Source organism: Brienomyrus brachyistius, chromosome 15, assembly GCF_023856365.1.
Source record: "Brienomyrus brachyistius isolate T26 chromosome 15, BBRACH_0.4, whole genome shotgun sequence".
Classification (NCBI taxonomy): Eukaryota; Metazoa; Chordata; class Actinopteri; order Osteoglossiformes; family Mormyridae; genus Brienomyrus; species Brienomyrus brachyistius.
This window is the reverse complement of record NC_064547.1, coordinates 7,451,173-7,471,723: the sequence shown is the minus strand read 5'-3', so window position 1 is coordinate 7,471,723 and position 20,551 is coordinate 7,451,173. Positions and strand designations below refer to the sequence as shown.

The window sequence follows — 20,551 nt, the reverse complement described above, 5'->3', positions numbered from 1 at the left end:
CATGACAGCAGTGACTTTTCATTCTGATAGCATGGGACACATTTAAAAATCTCATTTTGGCTCCCTGGTTTATGGGGGCTCCCAGTTCAGCAGAGGCCCACGTCTTGGCGAGTCAGAAGCGGGCCGCCTGCCTGAAAGAGCCCTTGTCTGCATCGGCGTCATCCGCACTTGTTGAAATAACAGACGTGGTTATGTCCATATTTATTCTGGGATAGTTCTGCCTGCGTTGGGAGGAAATGAATATTGAATACCCCCTCGAAGGCGGTCGTGTATTTCGTGGGTCTTTTGCTGACTCCAGTTTATTTACTTATATCGAGTCATATTTTTATTCGCAGCTGTTTCTTGCCATTTGTAGGATGACAACAGTGATGCCCGGTGATGCCCGCTGTGCTCCGAGTGATACAAAACATTTGTTTGCTTGTTATGACAAAACAAATCTGACATGCAGTGGAAAGCCAGTCCAGCTGTACTTTGTATGAAAAATATTAAATGTTAATGCCTACAAAAATAAAAAAATTTCTCTGGTATACTTAGAGGTGTTGGAACTGTTTGGGGAGAGGCAGTGTCCTCTAAATTCTGGCTATTTTTCCCTAGTGGTTCTGTTTAATGTGTTAGTGGAGAGCATTGTGCTTGTGGTCTATTTAGATATAATATGTTGAGCTTTAGGGACAAACTCATCAGTATTGCAGTGAGAGGGCTTGTCTGCTCCGTCACTGCCAGCTTGCCGGGAATCAGTCCTGCTGTCCACTCCGATGAAATCTTACCATCTCAACCATAGGTGACCATAGGTGACGCAGATGCTACTACCCGACCAGGTCAAATGAGGAAGGAAATGGGAACGTTATGGACCTACGGTTCGAGGCCTAGCCTCAGAGGACGTGCTACTCGGGCACCTAAGGAATATCTTCATAGCACCTAAAAGGGAAATAAGTTCTGCATTTTTTTTATTTGTTTGTTTTTTAGTTTGGCTTATTTCCCGAATTGACCGCTTTAAGTGCTAGCCACTGTGCATCCCATCAGGATCGTTAATTAGTCACTTTCACATTCTCGTGCATATAAAATGCACATGAATTTTTATGACCTGTATTATTTAAAGCAAGTGCCCCCCCCCCAACCTGGTATCCCCTGTGGTCTTGTGCAAGTGAGCGATTCAGACAAATGCAAATGTGTTAAATTGATTAGCCAGACGGCAGCTGTCAGTGCTGGACAGGCAGTGTCCTTGTAAGCCGAGTGTCTATCGAGTGACATTGACTTCAGTGTAAACAGAAGCCGCTTTGGAAGGGAAAGACAGTCGCTACTTCTGCATGAACAATGGCAACGCAAGACCAGTGAAGCGGAATTAATGGGAATACAGTACACACAGTTAAAATAAATAAATCTGCCCCAATTAAGCAGCGACGCATGTGAAGTGAACTCAAGGTGGGATGTGAAACATGCGACCCGCAGTCTGTCGGTGGAGTTGGAGCGTGTCCATATGCCACTTCACTCAGACGACTCGGTTCTGGAAAGTTTCGATGTTCTATGCACAGAGTGGACTGCAAAGATAAGAACTGTATTGATCCCAATGAGGGGAAATTTCTTTGTCTTGTGTTGTAAAAGGGAGAAATGCAACAAAGGAAAATTTCAGTATAAATGAATGAATGAAAGTCACATTGTATATAGAGCTTTTCAAGACGCCCAAAGCACTTTGCAGAAGCAATGGGGAGCCACTTCAACCACCGGCACTGTGCAACACCCACCTGACTGATGCCACGGCAGCCATTCAGCGCCAGTACGCTCACCACCCTGCAGCTAAGGTGGTGAAGGGCCAGGAGAGAATTCACCAGTTAGACAGAGAGGATGATTAGGAGGCCAGATCTGATAGGGTCACATTGGGCAATTTTGGCCAAGTCATCGTGGTACCACCCATACTCAACAAAAAACAAAATTAAAATGTGTATTTAAAAAAATACAAATGAGTGAAGCCCACAAGTTTAATTTTGACTTGCAAACTAAAATAGAAAACGCTTGGAAGCTACTGGACAGGCTGTCATGTTGTAAGGAAAATAAGAGGCGTTCAGGATAACCTCTGCCAAGGTGGGTATCTTCTGCGTTTAGGTAAAGTGGCGTAAGGCAGCTGGAGGAGGATGGCGTTTCCTCACTTCAGCTCAGAATCCCTGCCAGGCTCCCGGCTGACCCGCCTGGCCAGAGTCCGAGCCCATGTGGGCTTTCCGGCTCTCCTCGGCCCACGTGGCTACAGCAGGAATCGGCTCCAGCCAGCACCTTCTCCCTGGAGTCGGCAGGGTGGCGCGAAGTGGGAGATATTTGAATAAAATTGCCTGGCAGATTTGGTAATTCAGGATGACAATGGGTTTCTAACCTAAAAATGGAATAATATGAGCAAGTGACCTAGGATCCTAAAAAAATAATCTATAAAATGCACTGATAAGTGTTCGTAAGCTTTCTGGTTGACTGACTCGTTTTCATTATGACAGAAATTACATTTTATTATGTAATTAAACGTGTCTTCAAGAAATTCTCTTCAGTGTGGGCTATTTATTTTTGTATTAGTAGTATATTTTCCGCTGTAAATGTTTTACATTGTAGATGTACAGTACAGTTGCGCTCTTTCCATTTTTCACTTCCCATGCTGATTTTACCTGCACAGTATTGAGGTTATGATTTGTAACAGGATTCGTTTACGTTTTCTTTCCCATATGTTTGTGCTGGATGTGTGTTAGCTGTGTCTTTTGGCTCTGATGCTTTCCCGTTGGCCTTCTGCTGAGTCGTGTCACAAAATATTTGTTCATTTTGACCCAGTTCCACATGCAACAAATGATACATCGAGGAAAACAAATGCCACTGAAATCCAGATTAGCCAGTATAAAGTGGTTCCCATTTTGATGTTTCCCTCATAGTAGAGTTGAAACTTCAGTCAATTATCAAGCTTTGAACCTGGACTTGACGGAACCTCAGTTGCCTGTAGCTGAAGGCTTGGTAGTGGTGGTTCCGCAGTGGAATGTATTCCTGGGAGGCTCCTGCACTTTTATCCAAAACGGCATACAGTTGAGAGAGCAGTGTTGGCCAGTCTCTGGAGAAATTGGGGTTAAGCGCCTTGCTCGGGGGCTCGAGGTGAAATCACTCTGCCAACTACAGGATTTGAACTGGTGACCTTGCTATTGCGTGCGCAGAGTCCTAAGCCAGAGAGCCGCAAACCCACCCCGATGAAGCGAGACCTTTCCTTTCATGGAGTATTGTTCCCTGGGCCAACTGTGACTGAAAGGCCTGTTAATTAGTAAGAAAACGGGACAAAAGAAAGCATAAACAAACTGGTCTGTCAGCTTCTATTATCAGGAGCTCTGGAAGAGGAAAACAAAGGCAACCTTAATTGACCCTCTGAGTGAAGTTTTATTTCTTTTTTATTAATCACTTAAATATACCCAATTTCTCTTATTTGTGTGTCTGGCACTCCCAGCTGTTCCTTTCTCAACCCTACTCACCTTGCTTCTTAAAGAACAAGGGCCGCCCACGATCACACTCAAATTTGCTTATTTAGCCCTAATTCTTTTATCTGCCATGCTTGCATGGGCTGTCCTCTGTAAGCCCTCACACTTTTCAGGTGGCTTGTTCACGGTAACTTGCTTGTCGCTTTGTCAAGTATCTTCCTGCTCAGTTTTTCTTTGTTCTGCATTTGAAGCCTGGAACACGCCGAACCGTTTTTTGGCCATGGAAAGCTGCTGGGCTGCTGGTGAAAGACGGTGACAGCTGTCTGCCTGTCGGGGCTGGTGTTTTGTGACGCAGTCACATACGGTTGGTCACCAACCATGCCGTTTTGGCCAAATGAGCAAGGTGAATTACGTTGAAGCTCGTTGGTGAAACTGAGTTCTCTACTTGAGCTGTATGTCAGCCATCACCTCTAGTCGTACCGCTGTGTTCCAGCACAAATTTTTTCCCAATTCTTGGTTGGCTTTGTTCGGCGCTAGTTTTTGTTGTTGGCTTGGGGTGCAGCCAGCGTGTGATGATTTGCAAAGTGAGTCCTGCAGATACCTTCTAAGTGCTGGGGTTTCCAGTTCTTATCCTATTAATGTATGCAGGTCTGCATCGTTCTTTAATCATTATTGGATTTTGTTCGTAAAATACAAAGAAAGTTTCGTTTTGTATTTGTTCCGCATAGAGTTTTTATGTAGCATTTTATGGTATTTATGTAAATATACTTTGTTCTGTTAATGATCGACAAATATTTTTTTCCCCTGGTGTTGTAAGCAAATGTTTTTCTGATACGTACGCTTAATGCTGTACTTTTTTCTAAATTTAAATTGCTTAAATTGAAAGTATCGGTGCAGTGGGAACGGTGTGGAATGTATACTTTAGTCTTTGAGCTCAGAAGGTTTTAGTGTCCATCTCTCATCTTGACTTTACCAAAATGAACGCTGTTTACGGCAGCCGGAGTCCTCCCTTCTCCCACATAACAATCACGAAAATGTGACGAGGACCAGCTCATTGAGTATATTTAGAATGTCCGTCTGGAACCACTTTTCTCAGATGAAATAGCCTAAGTCTTTCCTCTGTTTTACCTCTCCTGCCATTAGTTATGACATATGTGATGTCTTAGAACGTATAAGTTGTCTGCAAAAACATAATTAAGTCATGCGAACAGTTGGTCTTTTTATGTTCTCTCAAAGCCTTGTGTAAATATTTGAGATGTTTTACTCTTGCTCTTTCAAATTGAGTTGAAACCTCGCAAACCGCCCCGTGAGCAAGCAGCCAGGTTGCAGTCGCGCAGTTCTATTTCAGGTGAAGTGTTTTTTGGCTGCTCTCCCATGCAGTGGTGGCAGCTTGGAAATGCCTGGCCCTGAGCTGCCCGATATAGGGCCCGATTTGTGGTGTTCAGGTGTTGACGGGTCTGCGCCGCCTCACGCTGGCACTCTGAGAACTCAGAGAACAGATGTCGCTGGTCTACACAGTGCACACAATAAATCTCTTCGCGTTGTAAATATTGACGTATGACGCTCGTGTCACTTTGAGCTGCTGTGGAGCACATTGTGTGGTGACAATTAGCTATAATTAGCTATTATTGCACCCACACTCCTGCAATCGCTCATTTGATGGTCTACTTTAATAATTAGCACTGTTAATCAGTGGCATAATTTGGGACTTGAAGTTTATCAATGAGGAATCGCTTCCCTCGATGTCATCTAGACTAGTGCGTGAGTGTGGCCTGCGATGGGTTGGTGCCCCATCCTAAGTTGTTCCCTGCTATGCGCCCTTAGTGTCCAGGATAGGATCCAGACCCCCCATGACTCTGAATCAAACAAGTAGTTTCATAAAATCGATGCATGGATGAATGGATGGAGGTCATCCGTGGAGCTTATTCAGTTAACCAAAATGCAGATTGTTGCTTAACTAGTAGTTCACCCCTTTTGGTGTAAACCTGGTTTCTTACATGGGCCAGAATTTGCCATAAACCAAAATTAGACTTGTTAACATTCAAACGTCATCGCCTTCTCAGTCAATTTCAAGCGCATTATAAAAATAGTTTTTTTTTTTTCGGGCCTTGGGAAAAAGATTTGCTGCGAATTGCTATGAAGCTCTGCGAAAACACAATAAATCCCAGTGCCTGCCCCTCATTCGCCTAAAAGCTGAATGCTTATCTAAAGCAGGGGGATTTCCTGATGGGATTTGGAAGATTTATGGAGGGAAGGCTCTCTAACTCACGCTGGGTATCCTTTGGGGTTCCTTCTGCATTTGTATACTCCGAATCCTTTCCTCAACTTGAAAAATGGCCCCATCTCTTGCAATGGGAAATAAATCCAAAGATTATTTTGGTTTTGCATTGCGAGGAGTCATCAGGCAATGTGAGTTATCTTGTTGTAATCACTCAGTGATTTCATGAATATTAATATTGTGATTTTCATGAAACATCATTGGCCCTAAACCCAAGGATATTACGCATGAAGGTTCAGCGTTACTAACTCGCGTATATCAATGCACTAAATACTTTAGTGAATGAACAAGTGTTGCGATGGATGGCTTCTGGCAGGTGAAGAATCAGTGTAATTAAGCGCCGTGACATGCCTGCCATTAACAAGGATTAGAAAACTTGTAAACTGTGTTTAAACATATTGCACATGTGTGTATATGAGATGTCATGCATATCCAAACAAAATCATTTTTGCAAAGAGTTTTCAGTCATAATTTCAATTTATATATGAAATATTATGTGGGCCAAAACCAAACACTAAGCTTTAGCTCATTTATTTTTTTGCCCAGAAGTGTACAGCTTATTCAGTGCAGTGCAGTGGCAGTTTGTGGTTTAGCTGGTTAGGACTGATCAGGTCACTGGTTCGAATTCCCTGGTCTACAGAATAGTGACTATGGTAGTGTTTCCCAGTCCGGTCCTTGGCGACCCACAGTCAGTCCACTTTTTTGCTCTCTCCAAGCTCCCTGCCAGACAGTCCACTTTTTTGCTCGGGAGCTGGGAGGCAGCAAAAACATGGACTATCTGAGTCCACAATGACTGGATTGGGAGATGCTGCTGTAAGGTATTGCTTAGAGGTGGAAAGTTCTGGACCGTATAAATCCTGACCAAGATTTTGTTTCAACCAACCAGTTGGATATGAAGAGTCTCATTCACAGAATAGTCAACTGCTTGGTCGAAACAAAATCTTGGTCTGGATGTGAACTTTCCACCTCTGCCATTGATTTACTTCACGCTTTCTGGTTACATAGAATTCTGGGGCTTTGAAGGTTTTGCCAAGGGTTGTCTGGTGTGTTGCCACACCAAGGCCCCATATGAGAAATTTTTGGCATGGAAAAATCATTAATTGTTAGGTAAAAATGTGCTTCACGATGTCCGATCCCTGGCAGTGCCCCAAACAGCCTCAGCGTGGTCCTGGTCCTCTCCACATGCTTTTCGTGTTCTGGCTAAAGTGTCCATTCATTTTGTTTCATTGTGTTTTTTACTTTCCTCCTGACATGCAGAGATCGAGCCGTGGATCCACAGATTCAGGAAAGAGGGAGCCGTGGATTATTCCCAGCTGACGTTCGACCCAGGACAAAAGGAGCTGATTGTGGGAGCCAGGTAAAACATTACTCCTCCCCCCAAAAAAAATGAACATATTAGAAGACTGCTTTTCTACATTTAGTGTGTATGAAATTCAAGTTGTTTTGTACAGAAATGCGTAAATGTTCTAAATGTGAACAAGCGTGAAAAGGCAGTTCCCTGTACAGTGATTTGTGCTGAATATTCTTTGGATATGTCAATTTAACTAGATAGTTATTCAGTTCTATGCAATTTTTTTTATTAATTCTCTGATATTAGTATCCTAATGTAAGTCAAATGTGGGAACTTTCTTTAGCAAAGTACGTGATGCTAGCTGGTATTACATATGGACAAAAAAAAAATGTATATATGTATGTATATGTATATGTGTGTGTGTGTATATATATATATACACACACACACGAGAAATTTTCTTGTTTACAAACGTGCTGTCAGTTAAGGATAAAAAGGATAATGGATAATGTTGACTGTTAAAACAGAGCTGTTGTAAGTAGCTTCTCCATGCCTGTCGGGGAACAAGGAATAAGAGAGACGTGCGTAATATCCTGGGGTGACTATAAAGGTCTTAGAAGGTATTGCTGGAGTCATTCTGTCAAGTTGACATGCAGGGATAACTCTCATCATGTACCAGCTGACACGTGATGAATGTTTCTGTAGTAAGCGCTCAAAGAGGGTTATGCAGAAAAAAGAACGATAATTCCTGCTGTTTTGGTGTTGAATCTCACTGTGTGGCTCTATTGTGAGAACAAGCCGCATGTGGTCTAACGGTTGAGGTAAATACCCTTTCTGTGGGTTTATTTTTGTGTCTGAAGTGCATTTGCAATGAAGCGTACTTATTTGTGCATCAGGAGAAAAGTATAAATACGTAATCAAAATGTCTGTACAACACAATTGCCTATTTTTCATTTTCTCACCAGTGGATTTGCATGAGCTGTTGACCACCATTGATTTCTCATAAGGATTTTGAAGTTTTCAAAAGTTAATTTAGTTAATTTAAATAAAGACCATTTCTTTTCCTCTAGGACTGCCTGTTTCCTATCTTTCATCTCTGACCTATCTAACCTGACACCTCACACAGAAACACTGCTTTGCGTAGAGCAGTGCACCTACTATCGCGGACAATTTCAAGACAAATCATTTGTTATATATCAGACTCGATCTATGCAAGAAAACTTCTGTCTCCAAAAGGCTGTGTATGACTGAGGCCTTTTGACATTTACGATGACGGGGAATGTAGCACTGCAGTGCTGTACATGCTGAAGTATAACCAAATATCATCAGTTTTGTTTAAATGCACATATAAATGGTTGAAATGTTGAATTCATGGGCCAGTACATTTTTCGACTAAAGTATTTCTGAAAGATACTCTTTGAACACGAGGAAATTGGCAAAAATGGGGAAAAAAGGAAGTTAGGAGTGACTTCCAACAATTTTCTCTGTGTAAGTTGATGCTTACAGATATGTTTATTTTTCTGAATCATAACCTCAGAAACCATTACCAATAGAAGAAGAAATCCTGCAGTTTGCTTTTCTAGATGGAAAGCTTAGGAACAGAACTGTTTTTGTGCAGTGCATAATGGCATATCTCCGCAGATTTATGAAATAATAGTGGAATTTCATTCATCTGCTTATCCCATCTTGTTCTCCATGAGACATGCAGACAGGTGACGGCTTGGGGGGAGTCACAGCCAGAGTTGGGTAATTGAGGTCCAGAGAGTATAAGTCCAGACCGGGATTTTGTTTCAACCAACCAGTTAAATACACTCTGACTGTGACTCCTTATGCTCAACTGGTTGGTTGAAACAAAATTTCGGTCTGGACTTTTACTCTCTGCACCTGAATTATACTACTGTGCTCACAGCACAGGGGCAGCCAGCACAGGGCATCTCTGGGGCTTGGGGAGTAAGGGCCTTGTATCAGTCTACTGGCCTTAGGATTCAAACACATGACCTGCCTTCTGATCACAGGCGCAGCATCCTAACCTGCCCTCTGAAAGGGCAACACTCCACCCCCCAAACGGGGGCTTGAACTCTGGACCCTCAGATTAAACTCTGATGCTCTAGCGATTGAGCTACCAGCCTCTTTGCATTAAACATCAGAGCTGTTTATCAGCAATCGGCTTTTGCTGCCATATCACTGAGTGACCAGGCTCCCCTTGTGCTGTCAGAGTCATGTGACCTTGGTGCAGTTGGAACCTTGACAGCCGTTGTCACGGCGAGGCGTAAGGGCATCCGTTCGGAACAGCCCCCCACGTTCTGCCGCAGCTGCTCCGCCTTGCCTCGATCGCCGCAGTTTTCTTGGGAGGGTAAGCCCTCCCTGTTGCCCCCCAGATGGCATGTCCTCACTTTTCTGGGGCACCGGGGGGGTGGTCCGACAGAGGCGACCCAAACGGGCAAAATCGACGTGCATTTTTAAGTTGAATTTAATCAAGACAGATCGGCATATAAGGATTGAATGGTAGAAAAAAATACCAAAACTAAAGAAGGTTAAGGGAGCTTTGGATTTTACTTAAAAACCTCACAAACAATGCATTTCCCCAGGGAAATCAAGACAAATGATTTAATTCGGGGCGGGGGGCAAGGGGGTGTAACAGTAAATGCATTTGAATGGATACAGTACGTTATTGCTGTTGTCATCCATTTTTATCAAACAGCACTTTAGCGAGCACCTGACTGTGGCCGGTGCTGCGTTTCACGCTGGACGGGAGATCAGTGTGGCTCAATACCCTCTGATTTCCCCGATACCGGCAACGAAGCAGAGGGGATGTCATACGAGGGCTTCGGAGGAGAAAAATATACCCTTATAGTAAAACCTAAACAAGAGCAAGATCATCAGACTTTAAACGCGTTTTGTTTTCTTGTGTATCAGCCCGATTATAAGTGACTGACGTACAAAGATGACAAAATACTTTATATCTTAATACTATTTTGTGTAAAAATAACATGATTTTTAAAAAAGGGAAACATGGTATTTGTGCTTGGGGAAAATTGTTCAAACGAGCAGAATCTTTTTTTTTGAACATGGTAGTCTGAGAATTATGTACTGGTATGTAACACACAGCATATTAAATAAGCAAGGATGGGAGTAGTATTTTTTTTCGCATTCACTTTTTAATTGAGCACTGATATGGATTTTCAGTGCATGTTTACCTTAGAGGAAGCACTTTTCCACGATAGTGTCACAGTTACTCATCCAGATAAGCGCGCCCCGAACCTTCAGTCCTCTCTCTTTGGGATGTTATGGCGCTCGTGGTTTCTTGCAAGTCTCAGTTCAGTTTTATCGGATAATATTTTCTGATGTCACTGACAAAGGCAGATTTCCACGGCACTGCGCAAGGTAGAGCAATCTAAGTGTCGTCTTAGAATCACGCACCTGTATTTAACCACGCTTAGCGCACACAGATTAGTGTTAATATACGATGACGGATAATATCCTCGTTCCTTAGACAGTTCAATGCACCAAACAAATTTAATATGCCTTCAGCTGTCACATGGAATTGCTTCCGGCTCTTTTCTATGAGGATTTGAGCTGAATGCCTTTAGAACATCCTACACGCTTTTCACCCGCTGTGTCGCTGCAGGGAAATTCAGTGTGTTGTTGGTCCCTGGTCACTTTGGTCTGATCTGACCAGCTGGGCTTTGCCTGACCGCTTGATCCGTAACCCTTCATATCAAGGTCTGTTGTTAATTCGAATTCTGATTCTAGAAGTTTTAACTTTATTAATTTCATGGAGCGAAATTCTGGTGCATGCAGCAGCGAGCAAGTTGAACACGAACGAACATGCACTCAGTGCAAAAGATGCAAGAGGATACACATAGTGCAAGCAATAAAAGTCACGTAGTGAAAATTGCAAAAAGCACTTATAGAATCCTGAGAACAGGATAATCTGATCATGTAAAATTATATATGAAATAAAAAGTGGGGGAAAAAAACTTTTGGTGGTGATAAGTGGACGGCATAGACCCTTTGTAACCTGGCTTTACTAATTGCAATTTATTTGTTTAGCGGACGCTTGATGTACATTTCAATGTGGGGTCAAATGTTACCTGAAATTGCACCACTGGGGGCCTTGCTTTGGGGCCCAATGGTGAAATCACTCTGCTGACTCTTGGATTTAAAGTGGTGACCTTCTGTGGACAAGCATGGTGTCCTAACCTGCTATGTCACACATTATTCACCTCCTCCAACGATGAATCCCCGTGACGAAGGTGTAGGGGGTGGTTATTAAGTAGGAACAGCAGGGTGGGGTTTTGTGTGTCCCGTCTCACTCGCAGACGTGCTGCTCGAGTCCGCTGCTCCATCTGGGTGTGCCACTGCCCCCCCCTCCTCCGCGACTCCCTCATCTCATCTCGCCTTTCCCTCTCGCTCGCTCTCTTGTTCTCTCTCTCTCCTGCACGGTTACCTATCGCCCAGCCGTGCAGCTCTCGCAAGTCCATAAGGTCCCCCCTGGCCTGATATGCCTCTGAAGTACTTTTGCCGGCCTCCCAGAGAGGTGTGGCATGTCCCACAGGCGAGTAAACATGTGGGATTGCCCCAGTCCCAACATGCCTCGGTGTCAGAGCTCGTGCTGCTCCCAGGTGTGCAGCCAATGGGGATAATTATCTTATTTTAAACATCAAAATGAATGTTTCAATGGTGCTCATTACTATTGCAAAAAAAAAACCCAAACAAATCACAGCTATTTTGCATGTTTGTTCAATATTTTCCAGTGATATTTATTTATTTGATTTGTTTATGTCTCCCCCCAGAAATCATCTCTTCAGGCTACATTTGGAGGACCTTTCCATAATCCAGGTGTGTGCACCATCTGCCTGAGCTGATGAGATGCTGACACAGCGATTTTCAGTGGTGTCACGAGCTGCCCGAAGCAGTTTGGCGCCGAGAGGAGTTTCACTGCGGGGGGAGAGTAGCAGAGCACCTGTCACACCTCGGCCCCCTGCAAACTTAAGGTGCCCCAAAGCCACAGATGTTACCTAAGCAGCTTGCATGTGGATGGCAGCATTCTGCAGGTTTTCTTTTACCTTAATATAATCCATCTGAACTGATGTCAGCTTCACCAAATATATTACTGTTCTCGTACTATATTGACATCAGTAAGGAAAAATGGTGAATTTATTTGCATTTGTTACCAGTATGAAATTACGACTTCTAGTGATCCAAATATGTCTCTTTGAAATGAGGTTTTCGTCATTTTAACTAAGAATGACAGATAAATTTATGGGATTTTTAATTATGTTTATATTACAAAAAAACAGAAAATCTGTCTCATTAATTCTTCTTTGGACATGTGTACCTTCAGAATCAGCCATTTTATAAGCAAGTATAGTCAGAGACGTCACTTATTGGAGAAGCGACCTTGTTACTTTAAATGATAGCTTAGCAAGTGTCATTGTTCCTGCGTTTCTCTCAGAAGTATCGCTGACATTAATCACATGATGAAGTGGAGAATAAGCCACTATGCAGTATTAGGCCTGCTACGATTGGTCGGAAGTCATGTGGGTGACGTGGCCTGCCGGCAGCCGGGGGATGGGTGGCTTGCGGTGTGATGTCTCGCTGTTCCTTCCCTGGAATGTCCCTCAGCGTTCATTGGCAAGTGTGATGGTGAAACCACAGTCAGTGGCAGTGCTCCACGATGTCCCACAAATGCGCTGTAATATCACTCTCCTGCAGTTGAAAAGACCACAAAGGAGGGGTCTGAGTGCGTCTTTTTCGAACCCCTGCGATTTGCTGTGGGCTGGAGTCGCAGCAAGCAAGAAAAGGCAACTTGTAGTTTGAGAAAATTTCCCAGTTCCACAATATGCCACATCAGCTGTTCCATCTCTGGACCCAGCTTATGCCAGGAAGAAAAATGCTTTTATCTGTGTACTGTAAATTCTGGGGAAATGTAAACAAAGTTTCTGGGTTTTTCTGTTAAATTCGTTTTGGGCTTTGGATGGTTTCTGCATGTTTGTGACGGACGATAGTCAGGTTGGCTGGGTAGCGCATGTTACTTGGTCAGCCTCAGTTAATGCATACACACGGTGTCCCCCTGCCTTCCATACCTTTTGGCTTCCTGCTGTTCTGGAAGGACATACTCTTTCTGGTAGCTAAGCACAACTACTCCAACCAACAGAAGTAAACAGCGCTCAGACTCATTCAATGCACTCAAAATCGTTTAGGCCTGAGGTGGTTTTTAATACTGTTTTGAAGACTCATGTATATCAGTAGAACTTGATGGAAGTTTTATCCTTGAATTTATTTGTATCTTCAAAGCCTTTGGAGCACCCCAGAATCGATAGGAGTGCCTACAGGAAGGATGATTTAAAGGCCTTTGGGCTGTTTTCCCGACTCTGTATATTATTGAGCTGCTCGCTAACTTTACGCGGTGCCGGTCGCCCTGAATCACGAACAACAGCTGGCATTGATTAGCGGCAGTGATGCGCCGAGGCACTGCGCCAGCGCCTCGCGGGTCCCTCGGAGGTACAGACGCAGCAGGCAGCCGGGACGCCCCGCGTGCGGCAGCGACAGCACTGCCAAAGTTTTTGTTGGACCGAGTTTAAGCGCTGTCTTTATGATGAAAGTAGCATGGTTCTCTACAGTGACAGATGGCTAGTTTTTTCCATCAGTACTACTGATCAGGGATAAAAGATGAAGAAATGAAGTGTGGAGGCTCAATAGCACCACTAGGATGTGGGTTTGAATCCCACCCCAGCGGTATGTGTGTGGGATTTTCCAGGTACTCTGGTTTCCTCCCACAGCCCAAAGATGTGTCATTAGTTGAAGTGTTGTATCTGAATCACCGTGTGCGTATGTGTGCACGTGTGCACGTGTGTGTGTGTGTGTGTGTGTGTGTGTGTGTGTGTGTGTGTGTGTTTGCATAGATCTGGTTAGATAAACCCATGCAATAAGTTGCTCATGTGCTGCCAAGCAAGAACCTAGCATGAGTTGACAGCATTTAATCAGTGAGATCCATGTTTCATGATCCTGTTTTATTATTTCCTTACATTTGAGGATGCATACCTGAAAAGGGCACTTTGCATTATGGGACCTGCGGCCTCTAGTGTAATATTCTCTCAGGTGTAGCCGAGAGCAGCCCAGTGCCGAATGCTACTGGGATGACATCATCCGTCATCATCATCTTGGATTCCTATCAGATATGCCCTCCTGTCACATGTTGAAGATCTTTCTATGGAAACAAATGGAATTGTTGAACATGCTAGCGGGATCCTTTTTGTTTTGCATTTACAAAATCAATTTGAGTTAACTTTTTTTTTTAAAGTCCGAGTTGTATGGATATAGCAGATTTTCTCCCTCATTTTTGTTTATATGACTTGTCCTTGAAAGTTATTTAAACACATTACTTAGAAATAAAACCAAAAGATCAACAAAACAAGACATTTTTACCCCCTTTATTCCAGGAAACCATTTGCTACATTTGCAATTCCTGCTAGACATCAAACTGATTATATGAGCTTTACCGATCAAACTGTCGTTTGAGGGAGCAGTGTTCAAAACCTGAACACCACTAACTCAAATAGATGCTGAAATGGTTATGTTTAAACATATTGATTTACTTGTAGCTTGGTACTTTAGGAAATAATTACATTTGTGGAGGGGAGGGCAGATTTGTGGGAAAAAGCATTTTTTCAGGAAATGCACTGATTAACAAATGGATACAAACATTCAGAGATGCTCACTCAAACACAGAATGTGCGAGGAATTCCTCATACTGTTTTGTGAGGACATAGACTTTCAGATATTCCTTTCATTACATAGTTAAAACATCTAGCAAGTTGGAAAATAACATTTAATTAATATGACTGTTTTGAATTCTCAGGTCAGCACCTACCCCCTGCATCATTATGGGCTGTTGTGATTCTCTACGTACCTTCAAATGAAACGAAATCATGGGCACTGGCTTCGCAAGCCATCATATCTGCTCCTCTGTTGCCTCGTTTTATGTTTATTAGTTTATCTGTCGCAAAATAAACGTTTACAGCTTCAGTATAGCGTAGTTAAACCCAACAAGATGAATCGATGGCACGAGTATGGCTGACTGTGACTTGTGTATGTGTCTGCGAGGGTTTTTACTTGTGTTTTTTTTATGTAACATGGTCTTGTAATATAAATGAGCTGAACCCATCCCTAGCATAGAAGCATTTGTTGTGGGGTAATAAACAAAGAAATGCCATTTCACACACTGTGACCCCCCCGATAACTGCAAAAAGCCTCGGGGCAAACATCCTTTCATTCGCGATTTTGACACACTCCTGACAGTCTTCAGATTCATAACCCTTGTTAAGGGGTCCTCATGAATATTCAGACGCGGGCTGGCGGGTGCAAAGTAAGATATAATCTTGCCTAAGATCAATCGTATTTTAACCAAAGGAAGTAAGCGCAGCCTCTTCCCGACGACGACTCTGCCGACGACCGGCAGGTAGGCAGCACTGCAGAATGAATAAGCAGAGTGTCGGACTCGGGCTGGTGGTAGCGGAAGGGGTCAAACGTCATCATACTGCATGTCTGGAAATTAAATAGCGTTCAGTCTGGCGATGACAGCCATATTTAATCCTGGCATTTAATAACTGTTAATGCCAAAGTCATGATGTGAATGCGGGGTGAATTCTGAATCTCACAATTGCTCTCGGTTGTTGTCCCGCTCCCTCGGTGCCTGGCAACCGGGCGGGACAGGCTGCCAGTGGTGTCTGTCTGTGGGTAGCAGCGCTAGCTGTGCCTGGCAGAGCTGATAAGTGCCTATAGTGATCCCTGAAGGGGTCACATGATCCAAACCTCTGCCTGCTTGTTGGAGTGTGTTATGGGAGGCTAATTGCAGGAAAAACCCATTCCAGAGTTGGAGTGCAGAAAAAAAACTGGCCCTGCCATCCCATCTGATGGGTCTCGGGGGTACCGCTCACGGTTGACCAAGCTTGGCTACACTTTCCCAGAATACACGGCTCCCCGATGAGTCATTACTCGGCACACTTGAGCTCATGGGCATTGATGAACCTTTTGAGGATTTTAGCATTGGCACCACCTCATGTTATCAATTTGAGTTAATACATTTCATTCCCAGGGGCCTTTTTAAGCTCCGTTTATAATGACGCGATTCTGGGATTCCATCAAATATGGAGAAATCGGTGCTTCAGAATCACATTAAAAAGGAGTTAAAGAGAGGAGAGCTTTCCCTTCTCTGCCGGGAGTCAGAAGGCAGCTGCAAGGAATGTAACGAGGACCTCCGCCTGCTTCCAATCCGAGCTCTGAATGAAGGCCTTTTAACAGGAGGTTCACTTGTGCCATTCAGACGCAGCAACAGCACTAATAACTGGGGAGCAGCGTCACTCTGCAAGAGTGAGATCAACTGATGTACCGCCTCTATTACCCAGTTAAATGAACACAGGAGAAGTTCAAGGTGTTGAAAACCAATTTTCTCCGGAGCCTCAAAGGACCACTGGGAAGCGGGTCGAGTTCCCCGGAGGGTAAACGGCGGTGCGGCACGGCGCAGACAAATTGCCAAGACGTTTCACCAGCCCTGAGGGATACGACGGTAATGAGGGGCGTTCTCGGTCCCCCTTACCTCCGCTGCCGTCGCCCCCTGTCCTCGGAGAGTGGGGTTGCAGTCTGTTTTCGGCCCAGGCTCTGATTCCGCACCCTCCCTGTTGGCACCTGTGAATTCACACTTCTGCACTGGCGGGTGGTCGACCGGCTAAGTTTTACACCCTGAGCTAATTGCTGCCGGAATTTTTTAAATTAGCGTAGCTTCTGGAGGGCATTTTAAGCCACTGTCTCCCAATCCCCTGAACCACACACTGCTCCAACACTTAATTTAGCAAAGTGATGCACTATTGCAAAGGCAGGGTGACGGCAAATAGGGGTTAAGGGCCTCACACTGAAATCGCTCTGCCGGACACGGGGCTTGTATCAGCGACCTTCGAATCACAGGCATGAAGTCCCCACCCACTAAACCACACACTGCCCCTCATTTCCAGAGTAAGACAGGTAACCCGCTTTGAGTTCTTACCGTTTCAAGTGACACACAGCCAAGGAGATATCCATTCACTCCTCCGCTTTGTGTTCAAGGTTCTCTGACAGTTTGAGTAATGTTCTCGTATTGAGGGTGCCCAGTGCTGCGAACCTAAGTGATATTTTTGTATTTGTGGGCAATTCCTTTTTTAAATGATAATAAAACAGCTCCGTTTGGCTGTAGAGGGATTTGTAGTCATTAAAAAAGGCTAAATTAGATTCTTGTTTTAAGTATTCATTAATCCCTCTTTTTTTTGGTGTCTTGATATTCCTTTGAATGGAAAAGGCTTTCAGATTCTTCATTCTTCGGTTTTCTGTGTGGTCTAAAGAGGACTGATAGCATAAAGTCTCGGTCCTGTTCTGCATTTCATTTTGTTTCCATCTCACAGTTACAGGCTAGTGGGGAAACAATTAGCATGCGCTAATCAGCAGACGCCAGAGCGCTTCCGCTAATTCCCGCAGCCCGCTAATTGAATTGCATGGAATAACTCGGTCATTTAAATGCATGGAATGAGGAAAAAATTAATCGGTGGGACAATGCGCTAAATAACGGCAGTGATGGCAGCGTCGCAAGGAGCTGATCAGATAAAATCCCTGTTCCTTAGTCTGTGGCAGCGCTTAGCGTTCGGCTAATCAGTTTCCTCCCCGTCTCCCGTAAACGCAAGTTAATTGCTCGCCCCTTACGCATTTAATTAGGAGAACGATTTTGGCCGAAGGGGGATGTTTGATGATGCTGATAAGGGACTGAGTGAGGAGTCGCGATGCGGGCTCGGTGTAGCGCCCGAGTCAGGAACTTGTGGACATCTACTGACTGTTGTCCCCTTGTGAACAGCCCGGTCTAGAAACTCATGGGCCAATCCATAATGAAGCATTACACACATAATGTTCATGAGGAAGATGCTCAGTAGGCTTGGGATCTGTACTTGGGTCTGGAAGGTTGTGAGTTTGAATCCCTTAGATACTCCTGTTAACCCAGGTCTGTCTTCTTAGAATGTTTACTAGGTGCCTACAACGCTCTCCTGGGGGCAGTGTGTAACTCAGTAGGCCAGGCATCTGTACTTGGGTCTGAATGTTTGTGAGTTTGAATCCGTTATGCACCCATGTAAACCCAGGTCTGTCTGTCTTAGGATGTTTCCCATGTGTCTATCACTCACTCTAGGGGGGAGATGTATAGCTCAGTAGGTTAGGGATCTGTACTTGGGTCCGGAAGGTTATGGGTTTCAGTCCTGTGGCTGGCAGAGGTCATATCATCACTGGACTCTTGAGAAAATGTCTTAATCCTAACTGCTCCAAGGGCACTTCATGCTGGCTGACCTTACTCTCTCACCCCAAGTATTTCTGAATTGTGTGGTACTTTGGTCAAAAGTATCTGCCAGATAAATAAATCCAAATTTAAGATGTCTTCTCCCTAATGCTGAAACCTGCCTGTGCACCCCTTTGGGAATGTATAATGCATCAGCCATTAGTAATACAAGATTCGTTTGAGTATTATTATGAATGAGTATATGAATGAGTATTAAATGTTAATTGTTCACAGCCAACTTAGGAATAACTGAAACCACAAATGATTGAGGGTTACCGTGTTTATTTGTATTATATGATGCTGCATTTGACAGGATTAAAATAAATGAAAGTATCATTTAGTAACGAACCATTTATTCATGGAAGTTACACATTGGCTTTAAAAGTTACAGTAATATTCAAGGCAAACATTTGTGCTCTATCCAGTGCATCCATGTCAAAGGCTTATTGTTCACACGCATAGGGAAGACAGTGTTTTCTGAGCTGTGCGGGTATTTGTGTGGATGAATTCCGAAGGCAAAGCTGAAGTGAAACAATGTTGCGATTTTTTCAATTTTTTTTTTCTCTTTTCTCGAACGCCCTCTTCCCCTTCTGCCTGGTGCCCACATCGCGGGACAGCGAGGAGTTCTTAGGGAGTCAGGAATGCTCTGGCAGTGGTCTCCGAGGCAGTTTGACATTTCTCAGATTCCCATCCTTGGGATTTCTGGCATAGCGAAGTCAAAGAAAAATAGTAAAAATAAAAAAATAAAAAATGCCGCCACCCACTTCACGGGCCAGCCTGTTCCCGGCCTGTTACTCTCCCCTGCTGCATGCCCTTTGTCCTGCTTGTGTTTCTGTCAGACTCCCTGAGTCTTGTCAGCAGAGTTAAATATATTTCCAGCAGCTCAAATCCTTGGAGTAAAATGTTCTCCCTTCGGCAGTCTTGGGCAATATACCCAGACTTTGCTAGTGGTCTTATTACGCTGAATATTTCAGAAGATTCACAATCATTATAATGATTATATTCCACATAATTCAAAAGACTGGGTTAATTACTGTTTAAGCAGCAATTTCACTAATACCTTTATTTAAAGCATCTTGCACGTGAGGAACTATATGCTGGTTCAGGTGGATATCTATTGAAGTAATAAAAGATAAGAGTCTAGCTGGAGGGTACAGCCACTGCCCTCTTGGGGTTTTAGCCTGCTGGGGTAAGCTTATTTTTTAACTATCAAACCTAGATGGATCGCTTCTATAAAATGCTTTTTAAGTCAAGTATAAGAAGTGACCTTCGTTTTGAGAGCTTCATTGTTTTATTGTGAAGACAGGGTACATTCTAACACTAATTACACTGGGGGGGGGGGGGCTTATCAGGTCTTCTGTTACACCCTTCTGTGCTTTCCCCTCCTGAATTATTTACCAAAAAGTGATATTTATAAATAAAGGTGAGACAACCAGCGGGGTGTTTCACAAAGCCGGATTTCTTAGTTAGCTGGGTTAACTTAAGCTAGAAGTCATGATTGTCCGGTAAGGTAGGAGCATTCCTATTGGACAATCATGACAAATAGCTTAAGTCAGCTCGGCTAACTGAGAAGTCCTGCTTCATGGAACACCCCCAGGGCCTTGTTTCATGAAACAGGATTTCTTGGCTAGCATTTTATAACGGATTTAAGGTAGTCTGGGCCAAATGTAAGTGAACGAAGATACAGTCCTTTTAAATTAAGGTACCTTAAATAAATAACCTTAAAGTTATTTAGCTAAACAAAAAATCCTGCTTCATGAAACAGGACGTAGATGTCGTGTACTTTTTGGCTTTTGGGTGCAAATAAGCTTATCAGGTCAATAAGAGTATGAAATTTGTACAGAGGGTGACTAAATATGAAAAGGTCCCAAAAGTGACGATGTGCTTCTCTGGGGTTTCAGGAAAGTTCAGCTGGTGATTAGTCTTTGCATGTAAGGCACTTACTGGAGATGAAACGATATGAAAATTTTTAATATTATGATTAAAGTGACCAAAATCATCACGGATATCGATGTTATCATGGCATTGTTAAAATAAGCTGAAAATATTCAAAAAGTACTGATAGACAAATCATTTCACCAAATTATAAAATTATGAGAACTACGCCCTTTTTGTTTGCATAAACATTGAAATAATAGCATAGCCGATGTGCTAAGTAAACATATTGGCACTGTATCGAATGTACATTAACATTAAAAATCTCTGGA

At 43.5% G+C, this 20,551-nt stretch overlaps 1 protein-coding gene across 2 annotated transcripts in view; it reads left to right on the top strand.

Moving 5' to 3' along the window:
- The window catches only part of sema5a (sema domain, seven thrombospondin repeats (type 1 and type 1-like), transmembrane domain (TM) and short cytoplasmic domain, (semaphorin) 5A), a 94,992-nt gene that overhangs the window by 23,787 nt on the left and 50,654 nt on the right, over nucleotides 1-20,551 (top strand). For both annotated transcript variants that reach the window (XM_048976480.1, XM_048976481.1), the window contains exons 3-4: nucleotides 6,961-7,060; nucleotides 11,791-11,836. In XM_048976480.1, the coding sequence (XP_048832437.1) occupies nucleotides 6,961-7,060; nucleotides 11,791-11,836 (146 nt within the window). The remainder of the gene's footprint in view (nucleotides 1-6,960; nucleotides 7,061-11,790; nucleotides 11,837-20,551) is intronic.